Consider the following 24,070-nt stretch of genomic DNA (forward strand, 5'->3'; position numbering starts at 1 on the left):
GAGCTCTGGGGGATGGAGTCCGGTGTCTGCTCCGCGGCCGCAGTAGATGTAGGAAGCGGCGGCGAGACACCGGGCACACACGGGACAGGCACAGCACCAGCAGAAAGGTTAGAGAGTCACCACCGCAGCCCAAGGGTGAAAAAGAGCTGCCCAACAATCATTTTTGATCTGGCAGGGATATACCAGCTGAAACGTTGCCTAAGGTGGTCAGGACCTATACCATAGAGAGCTTTGAAGGCAAAGCAGAGTGCCTTGAATCTGGCTGTTGTCTTAAAAGAAGTATACTTGGGAATTCCAGTAAGCAACCTAGCTGCCGCATTTTGAAGTAGTTGGAGTTTATTCAAATGTTGTTGCTGCATGCTCAGGTATAGACTGGTACAATAGTTTAATTTAGATAAAATTAGGGAGGTAATCACCGTTTGTTGGCAATCAGGAGGCAGGAAATAAAGAATTTTCCTTATCATCCTAAGCATATGAAAGGTAGCGGATGTAGCTGCATTCGCTGGATTTCCAAAGGTGAGCTTGTTATCCACTACGATGCCCAGGTTTTTTGCTTTCGTAACCAGAGTTGGAAAGGTCCCTAGTTCCTCGGGCCACCATCTCGGTGACCAGAAATTTGCTTTGTTACCAAAGAGGATCACCTCGGTCTTACTGGAATTCAGGTTTAGGCAGTTTTTCATCAGTGATATCACCTCTCAAATAACATCAGTGATGACATCATCCACATCAGCTTTTAAACACCCAATGCCACTCCCACAAAACCATTCACAAACCCATTGACAGTCTTACCAGTACTTACACAGCCACTCACTAATTCATAGATCCACACACACATCCACTTGCTCACCCATACTGCCACTCATACACCTACTCAGTCACCAATACAGCCATTGACATATCCACTCATATACCCATACAGGCACTCACACACTGAGTGAGTCACCCAAAGAACTACTCACACACCTACACACTCACCCATACTGTCAACCATACAGGTGCGTACTAACCCAAAAAGTTAAATACACATCCACTTACTTGCCAATACAAATAGTAACACATACTCATTCATCTATACAGTCACTGACAGAAACATGTACTCCTCCATATAGCCACTCTCACATCACTCATATACCCAGCCACTCACCTATACTGCCTTTCACATGCAGTTACTGACCCATACTGATACAAGCACCCAATCACCGACACAGCCATACAGACACTCACTCACCCATACAGCTTCTCACACGTGCACTCACTACCCCATACGGGCACTGACTCACCCACTCATTCATCCATACAGGCAGTCACACACCTCTTCACCGACACAATCAGACACCCAGGCAACCATAGAGATAGTCAACCAATCAATCACCCATATAGCCATTTACTTACCCTCTAACACACTCATACACCCACTTCAACATCAACTGACAGGTACATTCACACAACCAGCCACTCTTCCATACAGTCACTGAGAAACCTAACCACTCACTTACACAGTCAGTCACGCACCCACTCAGTCATCCAAACAGTCACTCATACACCCACTGATTCACCAATAAACCAAGGTATATATATTTAACACTCAAGCTCTTTAAAAACAGTCACTGGATGATGTTATCACAAATACCATCAGTGATGTCATCTGAGATGTCATCAGTGTCATGAGTGATGTAATATGTGAGGTCATAAGTAGTGAATTTAGGGCCGCAAGTTATAGTTAACTCGGGTAACTATAACAGCTGAATTTCTCTGGTTTTGTACAAGTGAAATATCAGCCTAACTATGATATTCCCCTAACTTTTGTTTTTTTTCAGTGAATTTCTAAGTTTAAAAAAAAATCTATTTGCTAACTATAACGTCCCTGTAACCTTTGCTTCTTTTAGTTTCTAAGGTTTTTAAACAAGCAGTCACGTTTGCAGAGTGGTGGAAAAAGAGTGCTGGGTCTCGAACCAGATCTCAGGAATTCCACTGCGTAGGACTTACAGGAGGCACCCGGAGGACTTCTTGGCCCCCAAGGTCCCTCAGGAGTAAAGTGGGCTTCATCCCCTAACCAGTAGTGTGCCAGGAGGCGTGTTTGCTGAGTGTTAGAGAAAGGCGGGGCGTGGCATTTGAAGGCCTCTTAGCAATCCCACTGTGTGGGACTTACTGGAGGTAACAGGAGGGGTAGTAGGCCCCCAAGAACGTCCTTGGGGGCCAACTATCCCTCCTATTACCTCCAGTAAGTCTCACACAGCAAGATTGCTGAGTTCTGATAACAGGCCAATCCCTCTATCTCCACCACTCTGCAAACGCGCCTCCTGGCGTGCTCTTGGTTGGGGGATGAAGTCTCCTTCGCTGTCGAGGGTCCTTAGGGCCAACTAGCCCACCTGTTACCTACAGTAAGCCCCACACAGTGGGATTGCTGTGGGTTTTCCTCTTCCTGGCCATTCCGGACTCCTCAAATATCTGATATTTTACACAAGGTTTGCCAAGACTGATATTTTAAACCAGCACATGGCCACTTTAACAGGATGCACTGTACAATGACAAATTATGAATTGCAAGTGGTGACAAAATGCTATTAAGTAATGATTTAGGATAAACTATGGGTCTGATTTTGTGATGACAATACCGATGCATCTTGGGACTTGAAGTAATGTGGTTTGGTCATGTGATGAAAAGTATTTAACACACCTGTGTCTTGTGAGTAAACACTTCTATTCCTGTGATCAAGGCGTGAAAGCCGAAACACGGAAGGAGAGACTCTTGAAGCCTTACTAGAAGCAAAATAATGCTGTGGTGTACCCGTGAATTGGTGTCAGCAAATCTTTCTTTGGTATGCGATTTACGGGATGTCCTAATCTGCTGAGGCCACCCTGCAGGGTTGGGGCCCCCAATCAATGGAGACATTTTTTGGTAGGTATATATATATATATATATATATATATATATATATACATACACATCTCTCTCTCCTACTGGCGGTCACCAGTAGGTAGTTATAGTTAGGACCAAGTTTCCATAGGAAGAGCCTTTTTTGTTATGCTGATAACTTTGGCGTCGTTTGATGAATCTTCATGAAATTTTCCAAACTAATTCTTTGTTCATATCAGCTCCTATGTTGAAAGTTTGAGGGTGATTCGTCAAGGGGGGCCGATAAAAAAGGGGGTCCCAAAACATGTTTTCTCCATAGGAAACTTTAGACAAGGCTACAGGTCAAACAGCTGAACGGAATTACCCCAAATTTGGCAGGGAGAAGGGTCTTGGTCTAGAAAGCACGCTTTTGTTTATTTGGTGTAAATCCGTTCAGTAGTTTTGGAGAAATATCGAAAATTACAGATATCTATATTTGGGAATTCTGTCTTATGATTGGCTGAGGCATTACGAGCATGAGCTTGCTGCTTATTGGGTGCGAGCGGTTGCAACAAGGAAGTGTTGGCAGCCATTTTGTGATTCCGTTGAAGCGAGTAAGGGGAAAAAAGGGCGAAAAGAGTAGGAAAGAGAAGGGTAGGAGCGCTGTGAGGTCTGTGGGGTGGTTAGGGTGTGCTACACAGGGAGTGTGAAGCGATGTATTCACCCCTACCGGTGTGAAAGTGCTGTTTTGCCCAGAGTGAGAAGGTGCTGAGGTGAGGTGCCAGTACACTCGGGGATGAAACCGTGAGCTGATTGCTGTAAACGGATGTGCTCTGGGCGCTGTAGCATACTGGCGGCTGTAGCATAGCTGTGTAAGTGGTGTTAGTATGGGTTTAGACTATAGCGCTGTGAGCTCTGTGGGGTGGTTAGGGTGTTCTATACAGTGAGTGTGAAGTGAAGTATTCACCTGTAGCGGTGTGAAAGTGCTGTTTTGCCCAGAGTGAGATGGTGCTGAGGTGAGGTGCCAGTACACTCGGGGATGAAACTGTGAGCGGATTGCTGTAAACTGATGTGCTCTGGGGCCTGTAGCATACTGGCCGCTGTAGCATAGCTGTGCAAGTGGTGTTAGTATGGGTTTAGACTATAGCGCTGTGAGCTCTGTGGGGTGGTTAGGATGTGCTATACAGGGAGTGTGAAGCGAAGTATTCACCCCTAGCGGTGTGAAAGTGCTGTTTTGCCCAGAGTGAGATGGTGCTGAGGTGAGGTGCCGGTACACTCGGGGATGAAACCGTGAGCTGATTGCTGTAAACTGATGTGCTCTGGGCGATTTAGCATACTGGCCGCTGTAGCATAGCTGTGCAAGTGGTGTTAGTATGGGTTTAGACTATAGCGGGAGTGGGAATCAAACTACTCACCCCTACCGGTCTGAAGACTCGAATGGAGTGTTTTAGCAAGCAGGAATAAAGAAATAATCATGAAGAATATAATGCAGAATGTTGCAATGCCACAGAAGACAAATGGTGAAATCAGGTGTGTTTAAGAAAGTGGCTGTGTGGGATAAAGTGATGGAGTCTGCAAGTTATATAAAACGTGTTTTTATTTAAGTACCATAAATGGAACCACTGGTGCAAGAGCTAAGGCATCCAGCTGAGGCAAACTCCAACCGCTTCTGCTGTATTCAAACCTAAGCTCCTGCATCAGTCAATTCCACATTACATGTTACAGTTCCATGTGACATAAACAATACCTATTAGACATGAATGACTGTAAATTGTAGAATGAAAATAAAGGTAGGATACAATTACCACACTGTACCAACCAGTTCCTAAACAATGCCGTGTTTTTTTATCTTGATCGCCAGCTCGTGAGCAGAGGCTGAGGATGAGCTAATTTGTGTGAAAGGGATTCGTGGATAACAGGCAGGCAGAGAGACGTGTGTACATAGAATAGATATGGTTTAAAAATAGATGTCGGGTTTAGGCTAATTTAGCAAGTAAATAGTTTATTTGCATAGGCCATACATCATCCATCCCTGGTTAGTGTGGAGACGTAAAGGCCAATAATGAAAACAGAGTTCAAATGCCTATGCATACTTAGAAAGTTATTATATGAAAATAGTTCAATTGAAGTGCATTCAAACATTTTATAGGTAAAAGTACAAAAAGTTAGAAAACAATCAATCCAAGAATACAGTGAGTTTCTTACAAGTCTTGGATATTGCAGTCCGGACGTTCTTCAGCGGCTTGAGATGCGTAATGTTCCAAGAGGCGATTGTTGCCATCGTGTGTGAAAATCGAAGCGATCCAATTCATATCCTCGAAGGGACAGTAATGTTCCTCGAATGTTGGAGCAGCAATTTGAATTGGCAGGCAATCTGCGATGTTGTCAAAGGTCGCACATTGCAGGAGATCTTTTGCGGCTGCGCAGAAATCCCATTCCGCCACGATACCTTTTTGCGTTGCATCCGCCATTGCTCCACTGCCCGAACAATCAAGTTCATGGTTTTCAAGATACTCCATTACCTGCTGGATATCGGGAGCGTTTGCTGGGATGTTGGCAAGGCATAGATCCATTCGCCAGTCGATTGGGCAAGTTTTGCAATAAAAAGATGGTTGCACGCAGATTGTATATGTGTAAATGAATGTCATGTTGTAGCTGGCTCCGATAATAGATAGAGGCAGGCAGCCAAAAAGTTGTTCCATTTTTTCACGGTATTGATGTAGCTTCGCGTAGAGGCGTATTCTGTCGGACATGCTTGCTACCACAGGGAGCGCAGCCATTTTTAACAAGCTAAAATATTAGTAGGATGGCCGCAAACAGAGCGAGAATTGTGGGCACTGTTGCTGTTATTCCAGAGATGATCGAATGAATGAAGTCTGGTGTTAGACTAAAAACAGTTTGAAAGTCTGTGAGAAGGCCGGAGGAGACAGTGTTAAACAAGCATTGGCATAGCCAATAGGTCTCGCCTTTGGGACCTTATGTGTTTAGCCATGCAAGTGTTGATGTTGCACCAAGGATATTGTGCTGCATAATTAAATACTTATAAGGTACCAAAGGCAAGACCTATTGGCTATGCCAATGCTTGTTTCTGTTTGTTTACAGATTGAACTCTGATCGGTAAACAAAAGGAAAATAAGTGCTTGCGTCCTTTTGTAGGCGCATGCATGCTTGGTTGAAAATGGCTGGCTTTTTTTCTCTTTCTGAGCCATTCTGGACAGCATCGGGGATGCTGTGCAGCATGGCTAAAACCATTGGCAAAGCCAGTAAGTCCTAAAGGCAAGACCTGTTGGGTTTGCTAGTGCTTGTTTCCCCAGAACATTCGGTCAGCTAGTCAGATTGAAATGTGGTTGATGGGTTTTATTTTTGGGCTCTCTAATGCTTCTCGTAGCGTCACGCAGGATGCTCCAGTGTCTCCCAGGATTTTCAGTGTGTACTGCACAGGTGTCCAGCTTGGGCCCTGAAGGAGTGAATCCATTTCCGATTTTCAGCCCCAGACTATGTAAATCATTCCAATTTAAATTCATTGTATGGAAATATGTCTCATGTTGTTAAGTTGTTCACACGGTATGAAGCCAGTTATGCCAAAGCCTTTCAGTGACAAAAGCATAATGAAACACATACTTAAACCATGCGAAGAAGCAAAAGAAAGAAATGCATTGATTGTAGCACAGATCTGCTTGAACGCTTTTCATAGTTGACTTAGTATATTTAAAAAAAAACAAAAAACGAATTTACATGTTGGCTTGTACACAGTGTACAATTTCTTTGTTGCAGGAAGAACAGTATTCTGTAACACAACCCCACCTCCACAAAACCACATCTCATGGGAATCTCTGACCTCTCGGTCAATGAATCTTGGGGAAACGCTTCTTTCTCGGCACAAAGGCGCCATTTAGGTCTCTGACGAGCATGGCCGAAGCAAGTGGAAGTTTATCACAAGGCTGCAGAAGTGGCCAACGTAGTAGTTGGGTAAAGCAAAAAAGACCATAACAAACACAACCAGGCAACAAAAATATACAGTATGCAACGTTTACTGGCATAAGCGCAGATTTTCACACAACGATGTAATTTGTACAAAGAAGGCCCCGTTCCAAATTATAGCTCTGCCAGCCTTCACATAAAAAACAAGCTCGCGTGGCAGCATGGGGGAGGAGGGGGGCTTGCGCGATTCACTTGCGGGAGCGATAATTGCTACCATATGGTGGCGCTCACTGCCGCAAGTGAATCTCCACACGTGCACGCTTTGCCATTGAAGGCAATAGAACGCGTGCACGGTTGTGGGTGAAAAAGGGGACAGATGGCTAAAGGTCTCCTCCTATGCATGCAGCGCATACACGCTGCGTAGGCGAGACCTAAAAAGTGTGCCAGACCTTAAATGCTAGATGTGTTGAAAATTGCGTAACAATTCACAAAGTGTAATGGGAGGTTCGTATTTAAAAGGGAATGTATTTTACTTGAAGTTCGTGCTATCTGCAGTCGATAAATTACTTTTGGAGAAGTGAGGGACACTTCTATTTGAAACAAAAGCGCTTTCAGTTTGCTCCGTTTAATAAAATCTGTTTTCAAAGTAGGTTTTGAAGGCCAAGTTGAACTTTGGGAGTTACTTTGTGTGGGTGGGAATAGAGATTGCCAGAGGAAGTTATCCGGTTTGAAACAGTAAGGACAAACGGTATGCCAGCTCACATTGCGTAGCAGTCCATGTTATTAAGAAGCAGATAACTGCTGTTAGAAAGCTGTGTGAATGTTGGTGTGATTGTGGGAGTTGGCGTGCTTTTAAGAAAGCACGCAAGATTGGAGGCTGTAAGCTTAGAAGCGTCGTGCAGTTGGACATTCTTGCATAGTAATGAATGACTACCATTGTGGTCCCACTTTTTACCTGTGAGGAAAACTTCGGTATCCTCTTTAAGACAGTGATATGTAAATGGGAGAAACCACTGCTCGTAAATAAAGCGCTACCTTACATAATCACATACAACATGACAAACATCATGTACACCTAGCAGACACAACACTACGTACTGTGGGAACCGTGGCTAGCCATGTACACAAACCAAACATAGCACCTCTGCCACACAATGTAGAATGCGGGGAGAGATGGGAGCAAAGTATGTGCGAAGGTGGCAAGTGATTCTCGATTATAAAAGTATACAATGCAAAGTGTTGAGGGGATGTGCCGGACAGACTTGAGTATGCAGAGCACAGACATGTACACGTCAACATACACTGATGGTCTATTGAGTGAAGTGGACGCAACCATGATAGTACAGTCAGTAGCGAAGATTACGAAAACACAGCACGTACGTGCCCCCTCCCCCCCCCCCCCAAATCTTTAGCGTAGTGGGCTGGCTCGGCGTACGCAAGGCTAGCGTAGGGGTATGATTAAAAGGCACGTTTCTCTGGGTGTGGTTCTCTTCCGGAATGGCGAACATGTCTGTCAAGTCTGCACAGCTTACACCGCCACGAGGCTGACGCCGTGAGCGAAGGTGGCTGCGGGAATGCTGCCCTCAGCCTGCTTCTACCCAGAAACCGTCATGGCTGCTGCGACGCACCTATGCCCCACAGTTCACCTTTTGACACCGCCGTATGTGAAAGAGGGCCCACCACGTGCCGGCGGAAGCTCCTGGGCCGAGGTCTGCGAGCAGGGAAGGCTCCTGAGATCAACGCTGGCTACCGCGACACAGGCAGACAGCGCCCAGCCTGATGTCCAGCACCATGGAGTGCTCTGTATACTACTAACACAGTAGTCCAACAGGTACCAACAGTGGAACGGTGTCTTGATCCCACAATGGACGATGTCAGAACTGCATCTGAGAGTGCAGATGAAGGTACTCCTTTCGACCAGCTGTAACCAACTCTAGGTCCCAACAGTGGAACGGTGTGTTGATCCCACAATTGACGATGTTAGAACTACATCTGAGAGTGGAGATGAAGGTACTCCCTTCGACCAGGTGCAAGTAACTCTAGGTCCCAACAGTGGAACGGTGTCTTGATCCCAGAATGGACGATGTCCGATATTACCTGCTGCTTGGTTTTCACAGAACTCCCTCCGTTGAGGTGCATCAGACTCTGTGCTTCCGTAGCAAATTACTGCACATGATCATTGGGCTTGGCTGACTGCAGTCGTGGGAGTACACCGTGGTACAGCAGGTCCAAACAGTGGAATGGGGTCTTGATCCCACAATGGACGATGTTAGAACTGTATCTGAGAGTGGAGATGAAGGTAGTACCTTCGACCAGGTGCAACCAACTCTAGGTCTCAACAGTGGAATGGTGTCTTGATCCCAAAATGGATGATGTACGATATTACCCACTGCTTGTTTTTCACAGAACTCCCTCCGTTGACGTGCATCAGACTCTGTGCTTCCGTAGCTAACTGCTGCACATGATTATTGGGCTTTGCTGACTGCAGTGGGTGGAGTACACCATGGTACAGCAGGTCGGAACAGTGAAACGGGGGTCTTGATTCTGTGATTGAGGATGTCAGAAGTTAAAGTTTGTGATGATTTGTGTGTACCCCCTCCGATCAGGTGCAACCAACTGTGTGCTTCCGAATCCAACGGCACGTGGCTGTGAGGCGTTAATGACCACTGCCTCTGGCCTAAACTGCGGTCAGCAGGGTTCACAATTCAGATCGAGTGGTGTTTGTTTAATTACAGAATCCAGTAGGCAACTAACTACAACGTCTATTGAAATATACACAATAGCCTTTTAGTATACTTGCTTGAAGAAGTTTTTTAAGATGACTTATAGGTCTAGTACAATGACCAAATTCTTCTTGGTAGTGGTAAAGAACATTGAATAACAGTGTACACAGCGGACAGCAGAGATCGCAATTCGAATTGTTTTGATTTATTTATTGCAGAGTTTTGTTTAATTTATGTTGTTGTATATTGTGAAGAGGTAGTGAGAAAAAGTATTCAAGACTGTGCTCACTACTGCCTTCAATTTACACTGCAGACAGCAGTGTTCACAATTCAGATCAAGTCGCTATTGTAGATGACGCAGTCCTGTAGGCAAAAGACATTGCTCCAGTGCGCTCTGTCCACACCACGCATACGCATCATCACAGGGTCCGCACAGTTTTTGTTGCTTCGCGTACGGCAAACAGGACAGCTCAAGTCAACGCCACGTGGCTGTGGGCCCTTGCTGACCGCTCTCTGGCCTACACTGCAGACAGCAGTGTTTACAATTCAGATCGAGTCGCTATTGCAGATGATGTAGTGTTGTAGGCAACAGACATTGCTCCTAGTACAGCTCGCCCGCAGCACGCATCATCGCTGGCTGTGCACATGCTGAATGCTTTTGATGTGGCTATCTAAGTGCACTAGACCTGATGGACCCTTTATGATACAATCTTTTTGTGTATTATTTCAGATCTACTGCCTGTATCTCAGTATACCACAAGTTATGGTTCCTTTACGATAGAATCTTTTCTGTATTATTTCACATCTAGTGTCCCTACCTTACTGCAGCACAAACTATTAACCCTTTTATTATTGAATCTCTGTGTGTGATCCAATGATTACTGTTGTAGTTGATGCTAGCAGCAACCATTCCCTGAGGGCTGGTTTACACTCACCCCGCACGCATTCAGCACAGACGTCACTGGATATGTGACCCTGGTAATAAAAAGGAGTCGAGCGCAGGTGCCCGTACCCACTTCCACTATCTATATGGGTACGTGTGTTCATTATCTATGCATTATACTGCCCCTGGGCCGTACCACATTACATTGTGCTGTGGACAGCGTATGCAACCATGTTACCTCTGGCAGTGGGTAAAAGTTCTGTTATGTAGCTTTCAGATGCATGGCTAGCACAGGTGGAAGGCTACTTTACAGAGCATGAATATTAATGAAGATGATGGTTGCATGTTGTGTGTAGTGTCAGATATGTGTACATAGCAAAAGGTTTTCACAATGACTCTGTAAGCAGAAGAGGAGTCTCTCATTAAACGCTGTGGAGAGAATGACTAAAATGGGTGGGGTCCTCCAAGTGTTACAATGGGAAATGTTATGAACCAATCAAATGCTTTTCTTTAAGGTCACAGGGCAATCGCGCACCAAGCGCGCAAGGAGGCGGCACCCGACGCGATTTTGAGAAAATATTACCATAATATAAGTTTATTACAGTTAGAAATATATAAATGTTTAAACTATTTTAGATTATCGCTTGTTCTCATATACACTTTAAACTTATTTAGATATAGTTTTGAGACAAAATAAATGAGGGAATGGCGTTCCTGGCGCGACACCATACGTCTATGACGTAACACAGGGCCTGGCAGCGTGCACTCGTCGCATACGCAACGCACAGCAGGCGTGACCCCATACGTACATGACATAAGGCGCGGCTTGGTACTGCGTACCCGTCGCATACCAAAGAAGCAGCTCGCGCTACCACATACGTATATGTTACGCGGGACGCGGTGCCATGAACCCGTCGGATACGAAATGTGCATCCTTTACGAGTTTAGCAAGATGGCGGATAGGATTCGCGTGCTGATTGAGCTTGGTACACTACCGGTACGGGATTTCAGTTTTCTCAACAAAAAAAATAATTATATACATACTTTTTTTGGAACATATAAAACATTACATATTTTTCAAATAAAAAAAAAAAGGATAATAGAGTTCCAAAATATATTTTAAAAAAAATTAGAAAAAATATAGGGTTCATAAATATTAAAATATGAAATTAGCATTAAAAAAACCTTAGAAATTCACTGAAAAAACCATAGGTTTCAGGGACGTTATAGTTAGTTGTACATTTGACTCATATAAAACCAGAGAAATTGGTCCGTTATAGTTAGTTGAGCTAACTATAACTTGCGCGCCCGCAATGCACTGGTGATGACGTCACATATTACATCACTCATGACATGGTCAGTGACATCACTGATGACATCTCAAATGACATCACTGATGACATCATCCACCTGATAATCTGATGCACATACTGATGGCCTAATATAAACTTTGATACACGCACTCTAAAATACAGACAACTATTTTTGAAACCATACACACAACAATGCCAGATACTACATACCACCCACTATTTCCTAGGTCTACACTCACATCCACTCACTTATACATGCAGTTACGCATCAATACAGTGCTATAATATGCAATCATACACCTATACATACAGTCTCAGTCCGCCACTCATCCATAGTTACTCACACACCTAGTCAGTCATGCAAAGAATCAATCACATACCCATTTACTCATGTATACAGTTATACACACCAACTACGTTATTTATACACACACCACATCACTTATTTATGCAGATACTAACACATACTTACTGTCTTAAACAATCACTGATACAAGCAGACACTCTTTTATACAACCACTCTTCAAATAACTTACTCTCACGTATAGTCATTTATATACTCCAACACTCACATATACTGCCTTAAAACATATGTAGTTACTCACACATATACCAGTGAGACATTCATTCACTCACCAACACACCCATACACACACTAACGTACCCATACAGATGTACTTTTGAATCCATACAACCAGTGAATCACCCACTCAGACATGTATGCATAGTCACACACCCCCACCCACACACACAGACACTCAGGCACTCATACAGATACTCAGACAACAAATCAATAACCCATATAGACACTGATGTAGCTACTCACCAACCCATGCAGCCGCTTATACACCAACTGAGACACTAATACAGACTTTCACACAGTTTAGTCACTAATCCATACATTCAGTAACAGATGTTCAATCACTCACTTATACAGTCAGTCACGCACCTACTAAATAATCCATTCAGGGACTTGTAGATTTACTCTTTCTTCAATACACCTTGGCATAGATATATATGAAAAATATTTAAACTTTATAGAAACACACATTCACTGGATGATGTCATCAGTGATGTAATATGTGATGTCATCACCAGTGCATTGCGAACGCGCGAGTTAGAGTTAGCTCAACTAACTATAACAGGCGAATTTCTCTGGTTTTATATGAGTCAAATGGCCAACTAACTATAACGTCCCTGAAACCTATGGTTTTTTTCTGTGAATTTCTAAGGTTTTTTAAATGCTAATTCCTAACAATAACGTCTGTAAAACCTATGTTTTTTTCAGTGAATATATATATATATATATATATAGTCCCACAAGTTGCTCCTTCCGACAGCTGTGAACCTAAGGAAGGTGGCGTGCACCCCGGCGGAGCACGCCGGTAATTAAGTTCAGCCAAAGAAAGTCGATAAACGTGCACTCTCAGTAAAACGGACCACAAAACAATCCAGGATTTCAAGGGTGTTTAATCACTACGCGTTTCAGCTTACATCGAAGCCTTGTTCACGTGAATAATGGCTGATATATATATATATATATCAGTGGCAGTCACCACTAGGTGGTTATAGCTAGGACCACAAAATTGATTTTTTGTTTTGCCTATAACTTCAGTGCCATTTGGTGAATCTTTCACCAAAAACTTTACACAAATGTCTCGGCCATCTCAGCTCCTTCTGGAAATATTTTGTGATGATCCATCAAGCGGGGCAATGAAAAAGGGGAGGTGGAAGTGGCATGCAGGTTCACAAAACATATTTTCCCTTTACATTTTTCCATATGAAACAAGAACAGCGATACTGCAAAAAACTGCTGAGTGGAGTTACACCAAATTTGACAGAAAGCTAGATCTTGGTCCTGAAAGTGCGCTTATGTCAGTTGGTGCAAATCCATTCAGTAGGTTCTGAAATATTAAGGTTAAAAAACTTTGTATTTTTCAAGTTGCACAGGGTCCGTGGAGCCAAAAGATATCAAGATAAGTACTGATTGGATGCTACCTCATCAACAAAAATGTGGTGGCAGCCATCACAGGACTCGCCGACTGAGTCCCCTATTCTAAGAAAAAGTTAAAACAAAACATATTGAGGGCGGTGCAGGGTAGAGTAGGAAAACCTGTCCCTCTTTCCCTGTTCAGGAAGGAAAAGGTTTTTTTTAATAGCCGTGGATCAGATACTATATTGTTTGGGGAGGGGACGCACACTCTCAAAAAACAATGGTAAAATCAGAAATTGGGACTTATAAAGATTACTATACTTTCTTCTAGTCGTCTAACCATTGCTTTTGCTGATATTGTGTCCAATATAGGCACAAGGAAACATAGCACTAGTGGGTTTTGCCTGGGCCTTTTGGAAGCATCTTAAATTACTGACAATCCTGTTTAAGGAGCTGCAAATAAAGCATATTGTTTTAGAATAGCAGGTGGGTGTGGAGGATAACCCACAAACGCCTTGGGAAATCAGGACCACCTTGACACTCATAGGGGATTCCCTAAGTTGTATTGGAGGCATCACACCAGTGATGAAATACACTTAAACAACAAATATTTTGTGGGATTAGAGCATACCTCCTTAGACACTTCTAGGTATTTCTGAGGTGAGCAAGGCAAAAACGTATGCCTCTTCCTCATAGGTTCCTGAAACATGGTGTAACTTTTAACTTTGGGGAATTCTAGTCTCCAATTAAATACTGCACATAAGAGTAGCAAACAGACAACTCTTCTCTAAACGCTGTAGAGGTTAATGAGACCACAAGTCAATGTTAATATTCTTGATGGATGGTGTTTTTATGCTGATGGTCATGACACTATGTCATCTCAAAGTATGTGTTGTTAAATGGCTGGATTGCTTTGTGGTTTTCCACCTGAGATCACACACTGTATCAGTTAATGCTTCAACGTCATTTTGATGGTTTCAACTTTCTCTGTGTAGTTCCTGTCAATGTCCATTTACATGATTTGATCAATGTTCTTTTTTCCGTTTTTGCCCTTTCTTTAGAAGATCCAAAGTGGACTGAGAATGCACATTGGGTGAAGAAGCAGATCTGTAGGTTTCTCCTTGGGTTGCGAACCCAGTCCAAATGAAACTGAAGGAACTCTGGAATGTTCTATACATCTAAGGCACATTCTTTTGTAATCTTTTAATGTATTGGTAAATATCTTCTGGTGAACTATGCACATCTGTAAAGTAGTGCTATCAGAAAAGCAGTGAATTGGCGAATTATGTGGTTCCCTTTCAGAGATGTCAGTTTCTTAATCTTTCTCCTTCTAAGTTCCCTTGACATGGAGCACTTCAAATAAAATTGCAGGTAACAGTGTGCCAAATCTAACTTGGAACCTTATTAAGATGTACAGGAGTCAACCCAATAGAACAGAGAGGGGAGTGGGCAGTGAGGAACCTGCGAATAGAAACATCTGAAGAAAGTGCATTACCAAAGGAAAGGAAATTGTTCTTCTGACAGATACCTCAGCTTTACAATAGAGACCACAGCAGTATCACCCAAAGTAGAGGGTATTAGGAGTGGATTCAGATTAGAAAGTTTTGCAGCTCGAGCACACAAAATGGCACTCCTGGTAGACCTGGATGTCAGGGCAGTAATGTTTCATGAATGTGTGCAGCAACGCTCATGTCACAGCCTGGCAGATGACCTGAACCACTACCCCTACAACTAGGCCATTGTACTAGCTTTGGCCCTGGAGTAATGGGCCTACAGGTCTTCAGGAGGTTCCTACGTAGCCTGCATGTAGCAGATTCGAAATATCCACCTGGAAAGAGTCGTATTTTTTTATTTCCTTGCCTTTCTTGGAGCTGTGCTTGAGTCAATTTTCTGCTCCAAATAGCTTGTGCATACAAAAGCTGATAGGCACTGCAATTTGCATCATTTTGATTGTAAGTACCAATGCTAACTCTTAGTAAATCTGGGCCAGAGAGTACATGGTATAGAAGGAGATAGTGGAAAAAATTACAGAAATCCTGAATATGCAAGGTGAAGAAACAAAGCTACTACAAATTAAAGATAATTAAATAAGAGAGAACGGTATTGTAGAAATACATAAGACTGGTGACAGTATGTCAAGGGGCAGATGTAGCATGAAAGAAAGAGGGAAGAACAAAGCAGAAAAATGTCAAATCATTCACCACAAAGTGCAAAATACAATGAGAATGCATCAAGGGTCCCATATTAGGGGAGCATAAATGAAGAAGACCTATGGACTTGTTTTTTTTCCCTTTTTTGCATTTCTTTGTCTTTGTGTCTTGGCTGCGGGTGTGTCAAGCACCACCGGAAGTGGTGGGGTTGTCAGCCATAAAGGCAGAGGTGCTAGATGTGATGCTTTGTAGATGATGTAGCTGGTTTTCTTGATGTGGGCTGACAGGGATTGCCAACAGAGTGCCAGCAGGGTGGGGTGATGCCATCATATTTCTTCATGCCCCTGATGAAGCAAACTGTGGCTTGTATGGTGCTCTCTTTCTTATGCTTCTGCACTTATTGTGCATGCTACTTCTATTTTAGGACAGAAATTGTTGTTTCGTCCTGCAGGGAAACTCCTGCAAGGCTGCCTTCCCCTTCCTTTAGCCCAGACAGCGGCACTGCAAATCATGAGAGAAACCCGGCGTGAGACGAAGAAAGAGAGCTTGACAGAGACATCAAGAAAGACAAAGTGACTCACAGAAGTAGGAAAGTGAAGGAAAGGGGCAGAGGTGGTGGGAAGAAGTGTGAGTGGAAGGGAAAGAGAGGACAGCAGGAAGGTGAAAGGAGGGCGATTGCTATACAGAAAGAGTGACATATTGAATACACAGCGCAGAAAACAAGCACTGGCAAAACCAATTGGTCAGGGAGGGACTGCCAGCCTTTTGGCTTTGTCAATGCGTGTTTTGTGTTTTTTTTTAAAACTTTTGTTTTGTTTGGAGAGCTGCTAGGCCTTCAACAATATTTAGAAAATTGGTTAAAAGTACAAATACATTTGGTCTCAAAAAGCATACATTGCCATAGCACCCCCTGGCAAAAGGGAATTACATTGTGTGGATGTGCTCTTTGTGAAAGACAAGAATACTCACTCACAGTGAAGTTAGCCAATGCTGGAGAGGACTGACCCCATGCTCTAATGGGTGAAAGGAAAATGTGAACGGCATAACAGACCAATGGATTGAGGGGCCTGGCTGAAAGCCTCTATAAGAATTATATACGTGTTAGTAAAATTAAAATGTCTTGTTCAGCAGGAGACCTACAAAGGTTATTTAGAAAAATACGCAAATGCAAGGAAAATAAAATAAAAAAGTATTGGCGCAGCCAAAAGGTATTGTGTTGGCCGCCAGCCTTTTGGCTATGGCAATTCTTGTTTTATTCTGCCATAGTTTGTGCCAAATCTTACTGTTGGTGAAGCAGCTAGGCTTTCAATCTAACAAAAATCATTGGATAAAGCCAAAATATTTTTGGAGGTTTCAAAAAAAGCACACATTACCACGGGAGACGCTTACGGTGAAGAGGATTACTTTGCATGGATCTGCTCCAAGTGCAGGCTATACCTTGCTGATGAGCCCTAATTAGGGCAAAATCGGTCTCGGGCTGCTGGTGTTCTGTTTCAGGAAGGACATGACCTGGCAACTCGGGCTGGCCTGTTCCCAATGAAGCAGGGTCAAGAATGATTTGCACATGGCTGGGTCCAATTGAAATGGCATGTTGTGTAGAATAACAATGGACTGGGATGCTGGCCCAAGTAATTACCAGTGCGGCTGAGATTAATCCAAGTATTCCATCCATCACTTTTTGATATGCTTCCTTCTGAAAGGATGCTGTAACTCAAAAGTGAAATCCGCCAGTGGGTGATGTATGCTAAGCCACTGCCCCGTGATGCATGATGCAGTGACTGGCAAAAAAAAATTGAATGACACAACAACAGACTAATGGATGAAGTCTGGACTAGAACCCCTACAGGTAACTTTGTTACACACATAACTGTAAAAAAATCAAAAGGTCTTGGCTAACCCCAAACTTATAAAAGCCAATTGATTTACCGTTATCTGCCAGCCTCTTACCTTTGCTAATGCTTTTTGTAACATTTTGTAAAAACTTTCTTACAGACAGACAGAGAGGCTTGTACAGCCAGACAGGCTTGCACATGCAGAGAGACAGACGCTTGCAAAGACATGTAGGGAGGCTTGCACAGCCAGACAGACATCCTTGCACAAACAGAGAGGTTTGAACAGTCAGAAAGAGAGGCTTGAACAGACAGACAGAGAAAGAAACTTATCAACAGACAGAGGCTTGCACAGAGAGGCAGGCAGCGAGGAGTGCACAGGCAGTCAGTCTTGTAGAGAGAGGCTTAGGCAGTCAGAGAAGCTTGCACAGACAGATACGCCGCCACTGACAGAGGCTTGCACAGATAAACAAAATACAGCTTGGACAGACAGAGGCTTGCACAGAAATACAGATAAAGGCTTACACAGACAGAGGCTGGCACAGACAAAATGACAATTGCAAAGATAGAGTTGTGAAGCTAGATAGACTGATAGAGTTGAGAAGATAGATGATCAGACGGAGTTGCAAAGGTAGACGGACAGAGTTGCACAGACAGACAGATAGGACAAGAAACTGGAATAAGTGGCAGAGTTACAATGAGTAATATAATAGTTAAATGTAAATATAAGCAAGACATTCAAGAGCACCCAAAGCACACCAGAAAGCCATGAACAGGATCAACAGACTAAACTAGTTTACTAATATAACGACATACAAGAGCACTGAAAGCAAGCTGAACAGCCATACAAAAAGGACATATCTACTAATTTGGTTTACAAATATAATCATAGCCCTCAATTAAAACACATGCCAGAATAACATACAGGAGTGCTGATGGAAATGCACTTCATTGAGTGACAACTTCATGAAAACAGTTTCAAATGGAATTTGGTGTGCTGAAATATAGAAACTGTCAGAAAATACAAAATAAAAACAAAGGCCACTCCAAAAGGAATTTACAACACCACTCGCAGGAGACAGAACTGATGAAGCTGGAATGTGCCCTGTGCTCCACACAGAATAAAGTAAAAACAAAAACACTGGCACTGAAAAAACTACCTAGGGTGTGGATGTGCACCTTGTGAAAGAGCAAAATGCAGTCACTCAGAGTGAAATTACCCAGTGGCTGAAGTGGGCTCAACCTCTGCCTCATACTGTATGCTGTAGTGGGCAAAGCTAAATGTGAATGACACACCAACAGACCAATGGATAAAGACAGCTGTCTGAAAGCCCCATTAAATAAGTATATTATACATATTTACATTTTTTAAATCAAAACATCTTGGCTAACACCACACCTAAGAGGAATGGCACAAGATTGAAGGTTGGACAAGGTAATGTAATGCAGGACTCCTGTCTGCCGCTAAGCTGAAGAACATTGCACAGAGTTAAGGCAGAATAGAGATGGAGAGGGAAGCAGCATCGTCTGCAATGTGAAATAGTTTGGCCTTACATAGTAAGGCCATGTAATGGTTCAGAGTGGGATAAGGATTAACAAATTCCTTACCTTAAAGCGACGTTTCCCAAACTCATCATCATAGTCACTGTCTGAGTCACTGAAATCATCCATTGCCTTCCATAGCAGCTTCTCGGGGAAACGCCTCCTACCCGTGTCACATGCAGGCATCTGACTAGGTACCTGAAGGAATGTAAGGTAAACAGTTTGGGAGGGGCCAAAAACAAAGGGAAGATGTGAAAGGAAAGAGCTACGTGAAAGAATGAGGTACAGATCAACGTAGTAATAAAGTTCATGAGAAGCAAAACAACAGAGTGCAGAAGAGAGAAAGAGTCCAGGGACATAATAAACAAGGAAGAGAGTCCTTTCAATATTAATGAGGACCAAGGCAAGAAGTAGGGTAGTGGGAGTCCTAGACTTCTGCCACATTCTGTAAACCTTGAATCAGTATCAACTTTGGGACAGGCTAGCTAAGCCTGCTGACTCTGTACTCACAAAAGAAAAAAGTTCTACTCAACAGCCTGTCCCCCAAAGTATGGGACCTATGCCATTCGTGTCCACTTAGGTATCCAATTCCCATTTGTGCCACCAAGACCCATATCTTTCACTGAGACACACCTCAATCACCTCAAGCCAAAGTAACTAGAAGACCCCCACTTCTCCCAGCGGCAATTCTCTCTAACCAATGTCCACTACTCCCAATAATGTCAACCTCAGCGTTGTCAGCTAGTGATGCAAACCTGTAATGAATGCCCATCAGCAGCCATCTCTAGGAGTCAATTCTACCACTAACACCCACTTTGCCACACATAGGCACCATTACCCACATCTCTCTTCAATGTCAACCTGTCTCAAGGACGGTCGCCCCAGCTACTAATATCTAACTCAGCCACGTGTAACGTCCCCACTCACGTATGCTCAGCTCTCCCATCAATGCATGCCTTTGCCATCCCTGCTTCTATACCCAGCTCTGTCACCAATAGCCAACTCAGACACTTGCATCACTACCCTTTAGAGCTACACTTACCTCTTCGGCCAGTAGAAGGCCACAGTGGATCAGCTTGTCTAGCACATCTTGGCAATAACAGTAAGATGAAAAGCAGGGCTAGAAGAAAGTGCAAGAGATTCAGGGGAAATACTGTACACAACAAAGTCCACTGTGACAACAAATCAGCAAAGCAGAGAAAAATCGGAATAGCGGCAGAAAGGTCAGAGTAAGACAAGTGAGAAGACAAAGTAAGACAAACAAAAACATGCCAAGTGAAAGACAGGTACTATAGGTGAGGAAGCAGAGTCCTACATAAAGAACTGTGGGCAGAGAAACAGACTAGGAAGATGGCACAACATAGCAGGCAAGAAGAAAGAGGCAGGAAGGAAGAATATGGCACACAGTAAGATATTAACTACAAATGTATTTGTACAGATCCTGTCATATATTACAAGGTGCAATACTCTTACCCATACGGTGCAAATCTACTTGGATGAAGTTTCTTCACAAATTTCATATTTACAACATTTTAACCCTGTTTCATTAATCAATGTAAACACATTGTAACCATATGCTCACTTCTATTTACAATCACAGAGGAACATATACATATGAACTTCTCATATATCACCTGTGTTGTATAATATTTTTTATTTTCCTCTACACATTATACATTTGACATGTGGTTTTTCTTCCTTCTATGCCATGTTCCCAATGCATTTCGGGAATCCCCTCATCAGGGGAACTCTACAATAAACAATTAACACATACATTTCACTACATTACCTGCAATACATCAATATAAATCAATATATAGGTTTAGGCGCTTCTCAGGTATGTACGATTCACCGGAAGATTAACACATACTTATCAATTGTGTTACTATGCCAAGTAAGTGTCTCCACTGTGCATGAGGTTTAAGAAATACATAAATCATCCATTGACATCCCTGTACCAACATTTTGATGGTGCTCATGTGTGTGCGTTATCTCCATTGCAAATGTGTCAAAGTGCCCTAAGTAAAGTTTCACCACCCTGCCCTAAGTGACTGCAGCCAATGAAAAAACACACACCCGGCAAAGGATCAACCTCAGCACTCAATGGTTTGGAGATGCTATAAATTAAACCAACATGAATATTGGAATTCCATCGCGTCCTGCATCAGAAAAGTAATTACATCCAAACAAATTTAAACCATCCAAGCACATACTTCACAAGTCCTGCAACCATGAGGAGATGTCAATCAAACCGAAATGAGAATATGCTGTTCATTTAGCCTGAAAAAATATATGTATATATGTGGTCAGTGGTCCAGTCACAAGACTCTTTCCAAACATAACTCTATACCAACTTAAACTGTTGTGGAATACTACTCTAAATTTGTAAGGAACTTTTCGGCAAACACTTATAACATAAGAACACTCTTGAAGTCTAAAAACAAGTTTGAGTGGTCACAATGTTGCGAAGAAAGTTGTAAGGGCCTTAAAAAGGACATTTGTGATGCTCCACCCCTGCAAGGGTTTGATACCAATCTGAACTGTGTGGTCACTATGAATGCCAGCGGTAAGGGTATAGGAGCAGTCCTCACACAAATTGAAGGCAGTGGTAAGGAGGTCACCATCGCATTTGCATCTCGCTCATTAACTCCCACTGAGGAAAGATACTCAGTTATTGAGCGAGAAGCTTTGGCTTGCGTGTGGGGGCTGGAACACTTCCACCAGTACATTTGGGGAAAAAGGGTCATATTACGTTGTGACCACAAACCACTGACCAAAGTACTCACAGTAAAAAGATTGTACAACGCGTCACCAAGATTGGCACGTTTATCGATAAGACTTTTGGATTACAATTTTGACGTACAATACTTGCCAGGAGCCAAAAATGTGGTCGCAGATTTCCTTAGCAGACTACCTTTACAAAACATGGAGAGAGGAGTTAGGGAAGAAGAACTCTGCATGGCAAACATAAACGAGGAATTCCCAGGCATACAGAAAGAAGATTTGCAAAATGAGTACATGAAAGATGGAACATTACAAGAAGTTCATAAAGTCATTGTAGAAGGATGGCCTAGAAAGAAATGTATAAAAAGTGAGTTAAGACCTTTCTGGGAACTGAGAAATGAATTGTCCGTGGAAGACAACCTCATCTTAAGACAAGGTAAAGTGATACCACCGGTTACATTAAGAGAGAGAATAGTGAACATTTGCCATGAGGGACACTTAGGCATTAACAAAACTAAACAGAGAATTAAGAGTTGGTATTGGTGTCCAGGCTGTGATATTGAGATAGAAAGAGCGGTAAGGAGCTGCATACAATGTGAGAATTCTGAAAAAACTCAGATAACTCTCAGACCCCCTCTACAACCGTTAAACTGCCCCAACATGCCATGGGAGAGTGTGGGTATTGACATAATGGGACCCATAAGATTACAGGAGGAACAAGTGCACATTCTGGTCTTGTTAGACCACTTCTCTAAGTGGCCCGAAATAAAAGTTTGCAGGAAGGTTGAGGCACGCGACCTTGTCACATTCATGGACAACGTATTCACAAGAGAAGGTATACCTAAGACCATTGTAAGCGATAATGGAAGTCAGTTCACTTCGGACATTTTGAAAAAATTCCTAGACAGGAATGGTATTACCCACAAAACCACTTCCGTGTACCACCCTGCGGGCAGCGGTGCCGTGGAAAGATTTAATAGGGTAATAAAAGGCACCATTCAATTAGCGAACAACAATGGTATGTGTTGGAGGAAGGAAGTAAACAAAATGATTTGGGCGTACAGGATCACACCAGGGGAGAAAACAAAAGTCAGCCCTTTTGAAATGATGAGAGGCAGAACACCCATATCCAAGGACAATATAGGATGTCTCAAGACAGCTAGGAAAATAGAATGGTCGGCGGAAATTGTCAGGAAAAGAATCCAAGATGTGCAAAAAGCGTGCAAAGAGAAATTTGACAGTAAACATAACTGCAAAGAAATCAACATCAAAGAAGGAGATAGAGAGAGGGTCAAAAGGAGTGGACACATTGTAAAAGGACAGAATAGGTTTTCAGCGCCGTTAATAGTAGAAAAAGTAGGGGAACAGCCATTACAACGCGGGTTTTACCACGCGTTGCTATTACATCGCATGCGTTACAACGCATTCGATGTTACAACGCGTGGTAAAACCACGCATACCATTACATCGCATGCGCTTTTACAACGCATGCGATGTAATGTGGCGGCTATCCACGTCGTTGTGAGGAAACTGAGGCTGTTTCCTCACAACGACGTGGACCTCTGACGACACAGGAAGCAGGAACCGGGTAGTAGAGACGGCGACGCTGGACCCACAAGGAAAGAGGTAAGGCTGATTGTGCTTAGGGTGGGGGTAGTGGTTTAGGGTAGGGTAGTGTAGTTTAGTGTAGGGGTGGGAGTAGTGTGGGTAGTGTAGTAGTGTTTTAGGTTTTAGGGTAGTGTAGGGGTGGGAGTAGTGTGGGTAGTGTTGTAGTGTTTTAGGATACTGTAAGGGTGGGAGTAGTGTTGTAGTGTAGTAGTGTTTTAGGGTTTAGGGTAGTGTAGGGGTGGTTGTAGGTTGGCTAGTGTAGTGTAGGGGTGGGAGTAGTGTGGGTAGTGTAGTGTTTTAGGGTTTAGGGTAGTGTAGGGGTGGGAGTAGTGTGGGTAGTGTTGTAGTGTAGTAGTGTTTTAGGGTTTAGGGTAGTGTAGGGGTGGGGTGGGAGTAGTGTGGGTAGTGTTGTAGTGTAGGGGTGGGAGTAGTGTGGTTAGTGTTGTAGTGTAGTATTGGTTTAGGGTAGTGTAGGGGTGGGAGTAGTGTGGGTAGTGTAGTAGTGTTTTAGGGTTAGGGGTAGTGTAGGGGTGGGAGTAGTGTGTTGTGTAGGGGTAGGGTTGTCACTTACCTTGCATACTTTTACCACGAGTATAGCTTTACCACGCA

The 24,070-nt window shown here is 43.2% G+C and overlaps 1 protein-coding gene across 9 annotated transcripts in view; it reads right to left on the minus strand.

Moving 5' to 3' along the window:
• The window catches only part of GPAT2 (glycerol-3-phosphate acyltransferase 2, mitochondrial), a 1,263,238-nt gene that overhangs the window by 211,935 nt on the left and 1,027,233 nt on the right, over positions 1-24,070 (minus strand). For 8 of the 9 annotated variants that reach the window (XM_085634201.1, XM_085634205.1, XM_085634208.1 and 5 more), the window contains 2 exons: positions 20,172-20,249; positions 19,196-19,327 (listed from right to left, as the gene is read on the minus strand). In XM_085634201.1, the coding sequence (XP_085490327.1) occupies positions 19,196-19,327; positions 20,172-20,249 (210 nt within the window). The remainder of the gene's footprint in view (positions 1-19,195; positions 19,328-20,171; positions 20,250-24,070) is intronic. The other variant, XM_085634204.1, reaches the window with a different exon arrangement.

The sequence above is a fragment of the Triturus cristatus genome, chromosome 11, assembly GCF_964204655.1.
Source record: "Triturus cristatus chromosome 11, aTriCri1.1, whole genome shotgun sequence".
NCBI classification, from domain to species: domain Eukaryota; kingdom Metazoa; phylum Chordata; class Amphibia; order Caudata; family Salamandridae; genus Triturus; species Triturus cristatus.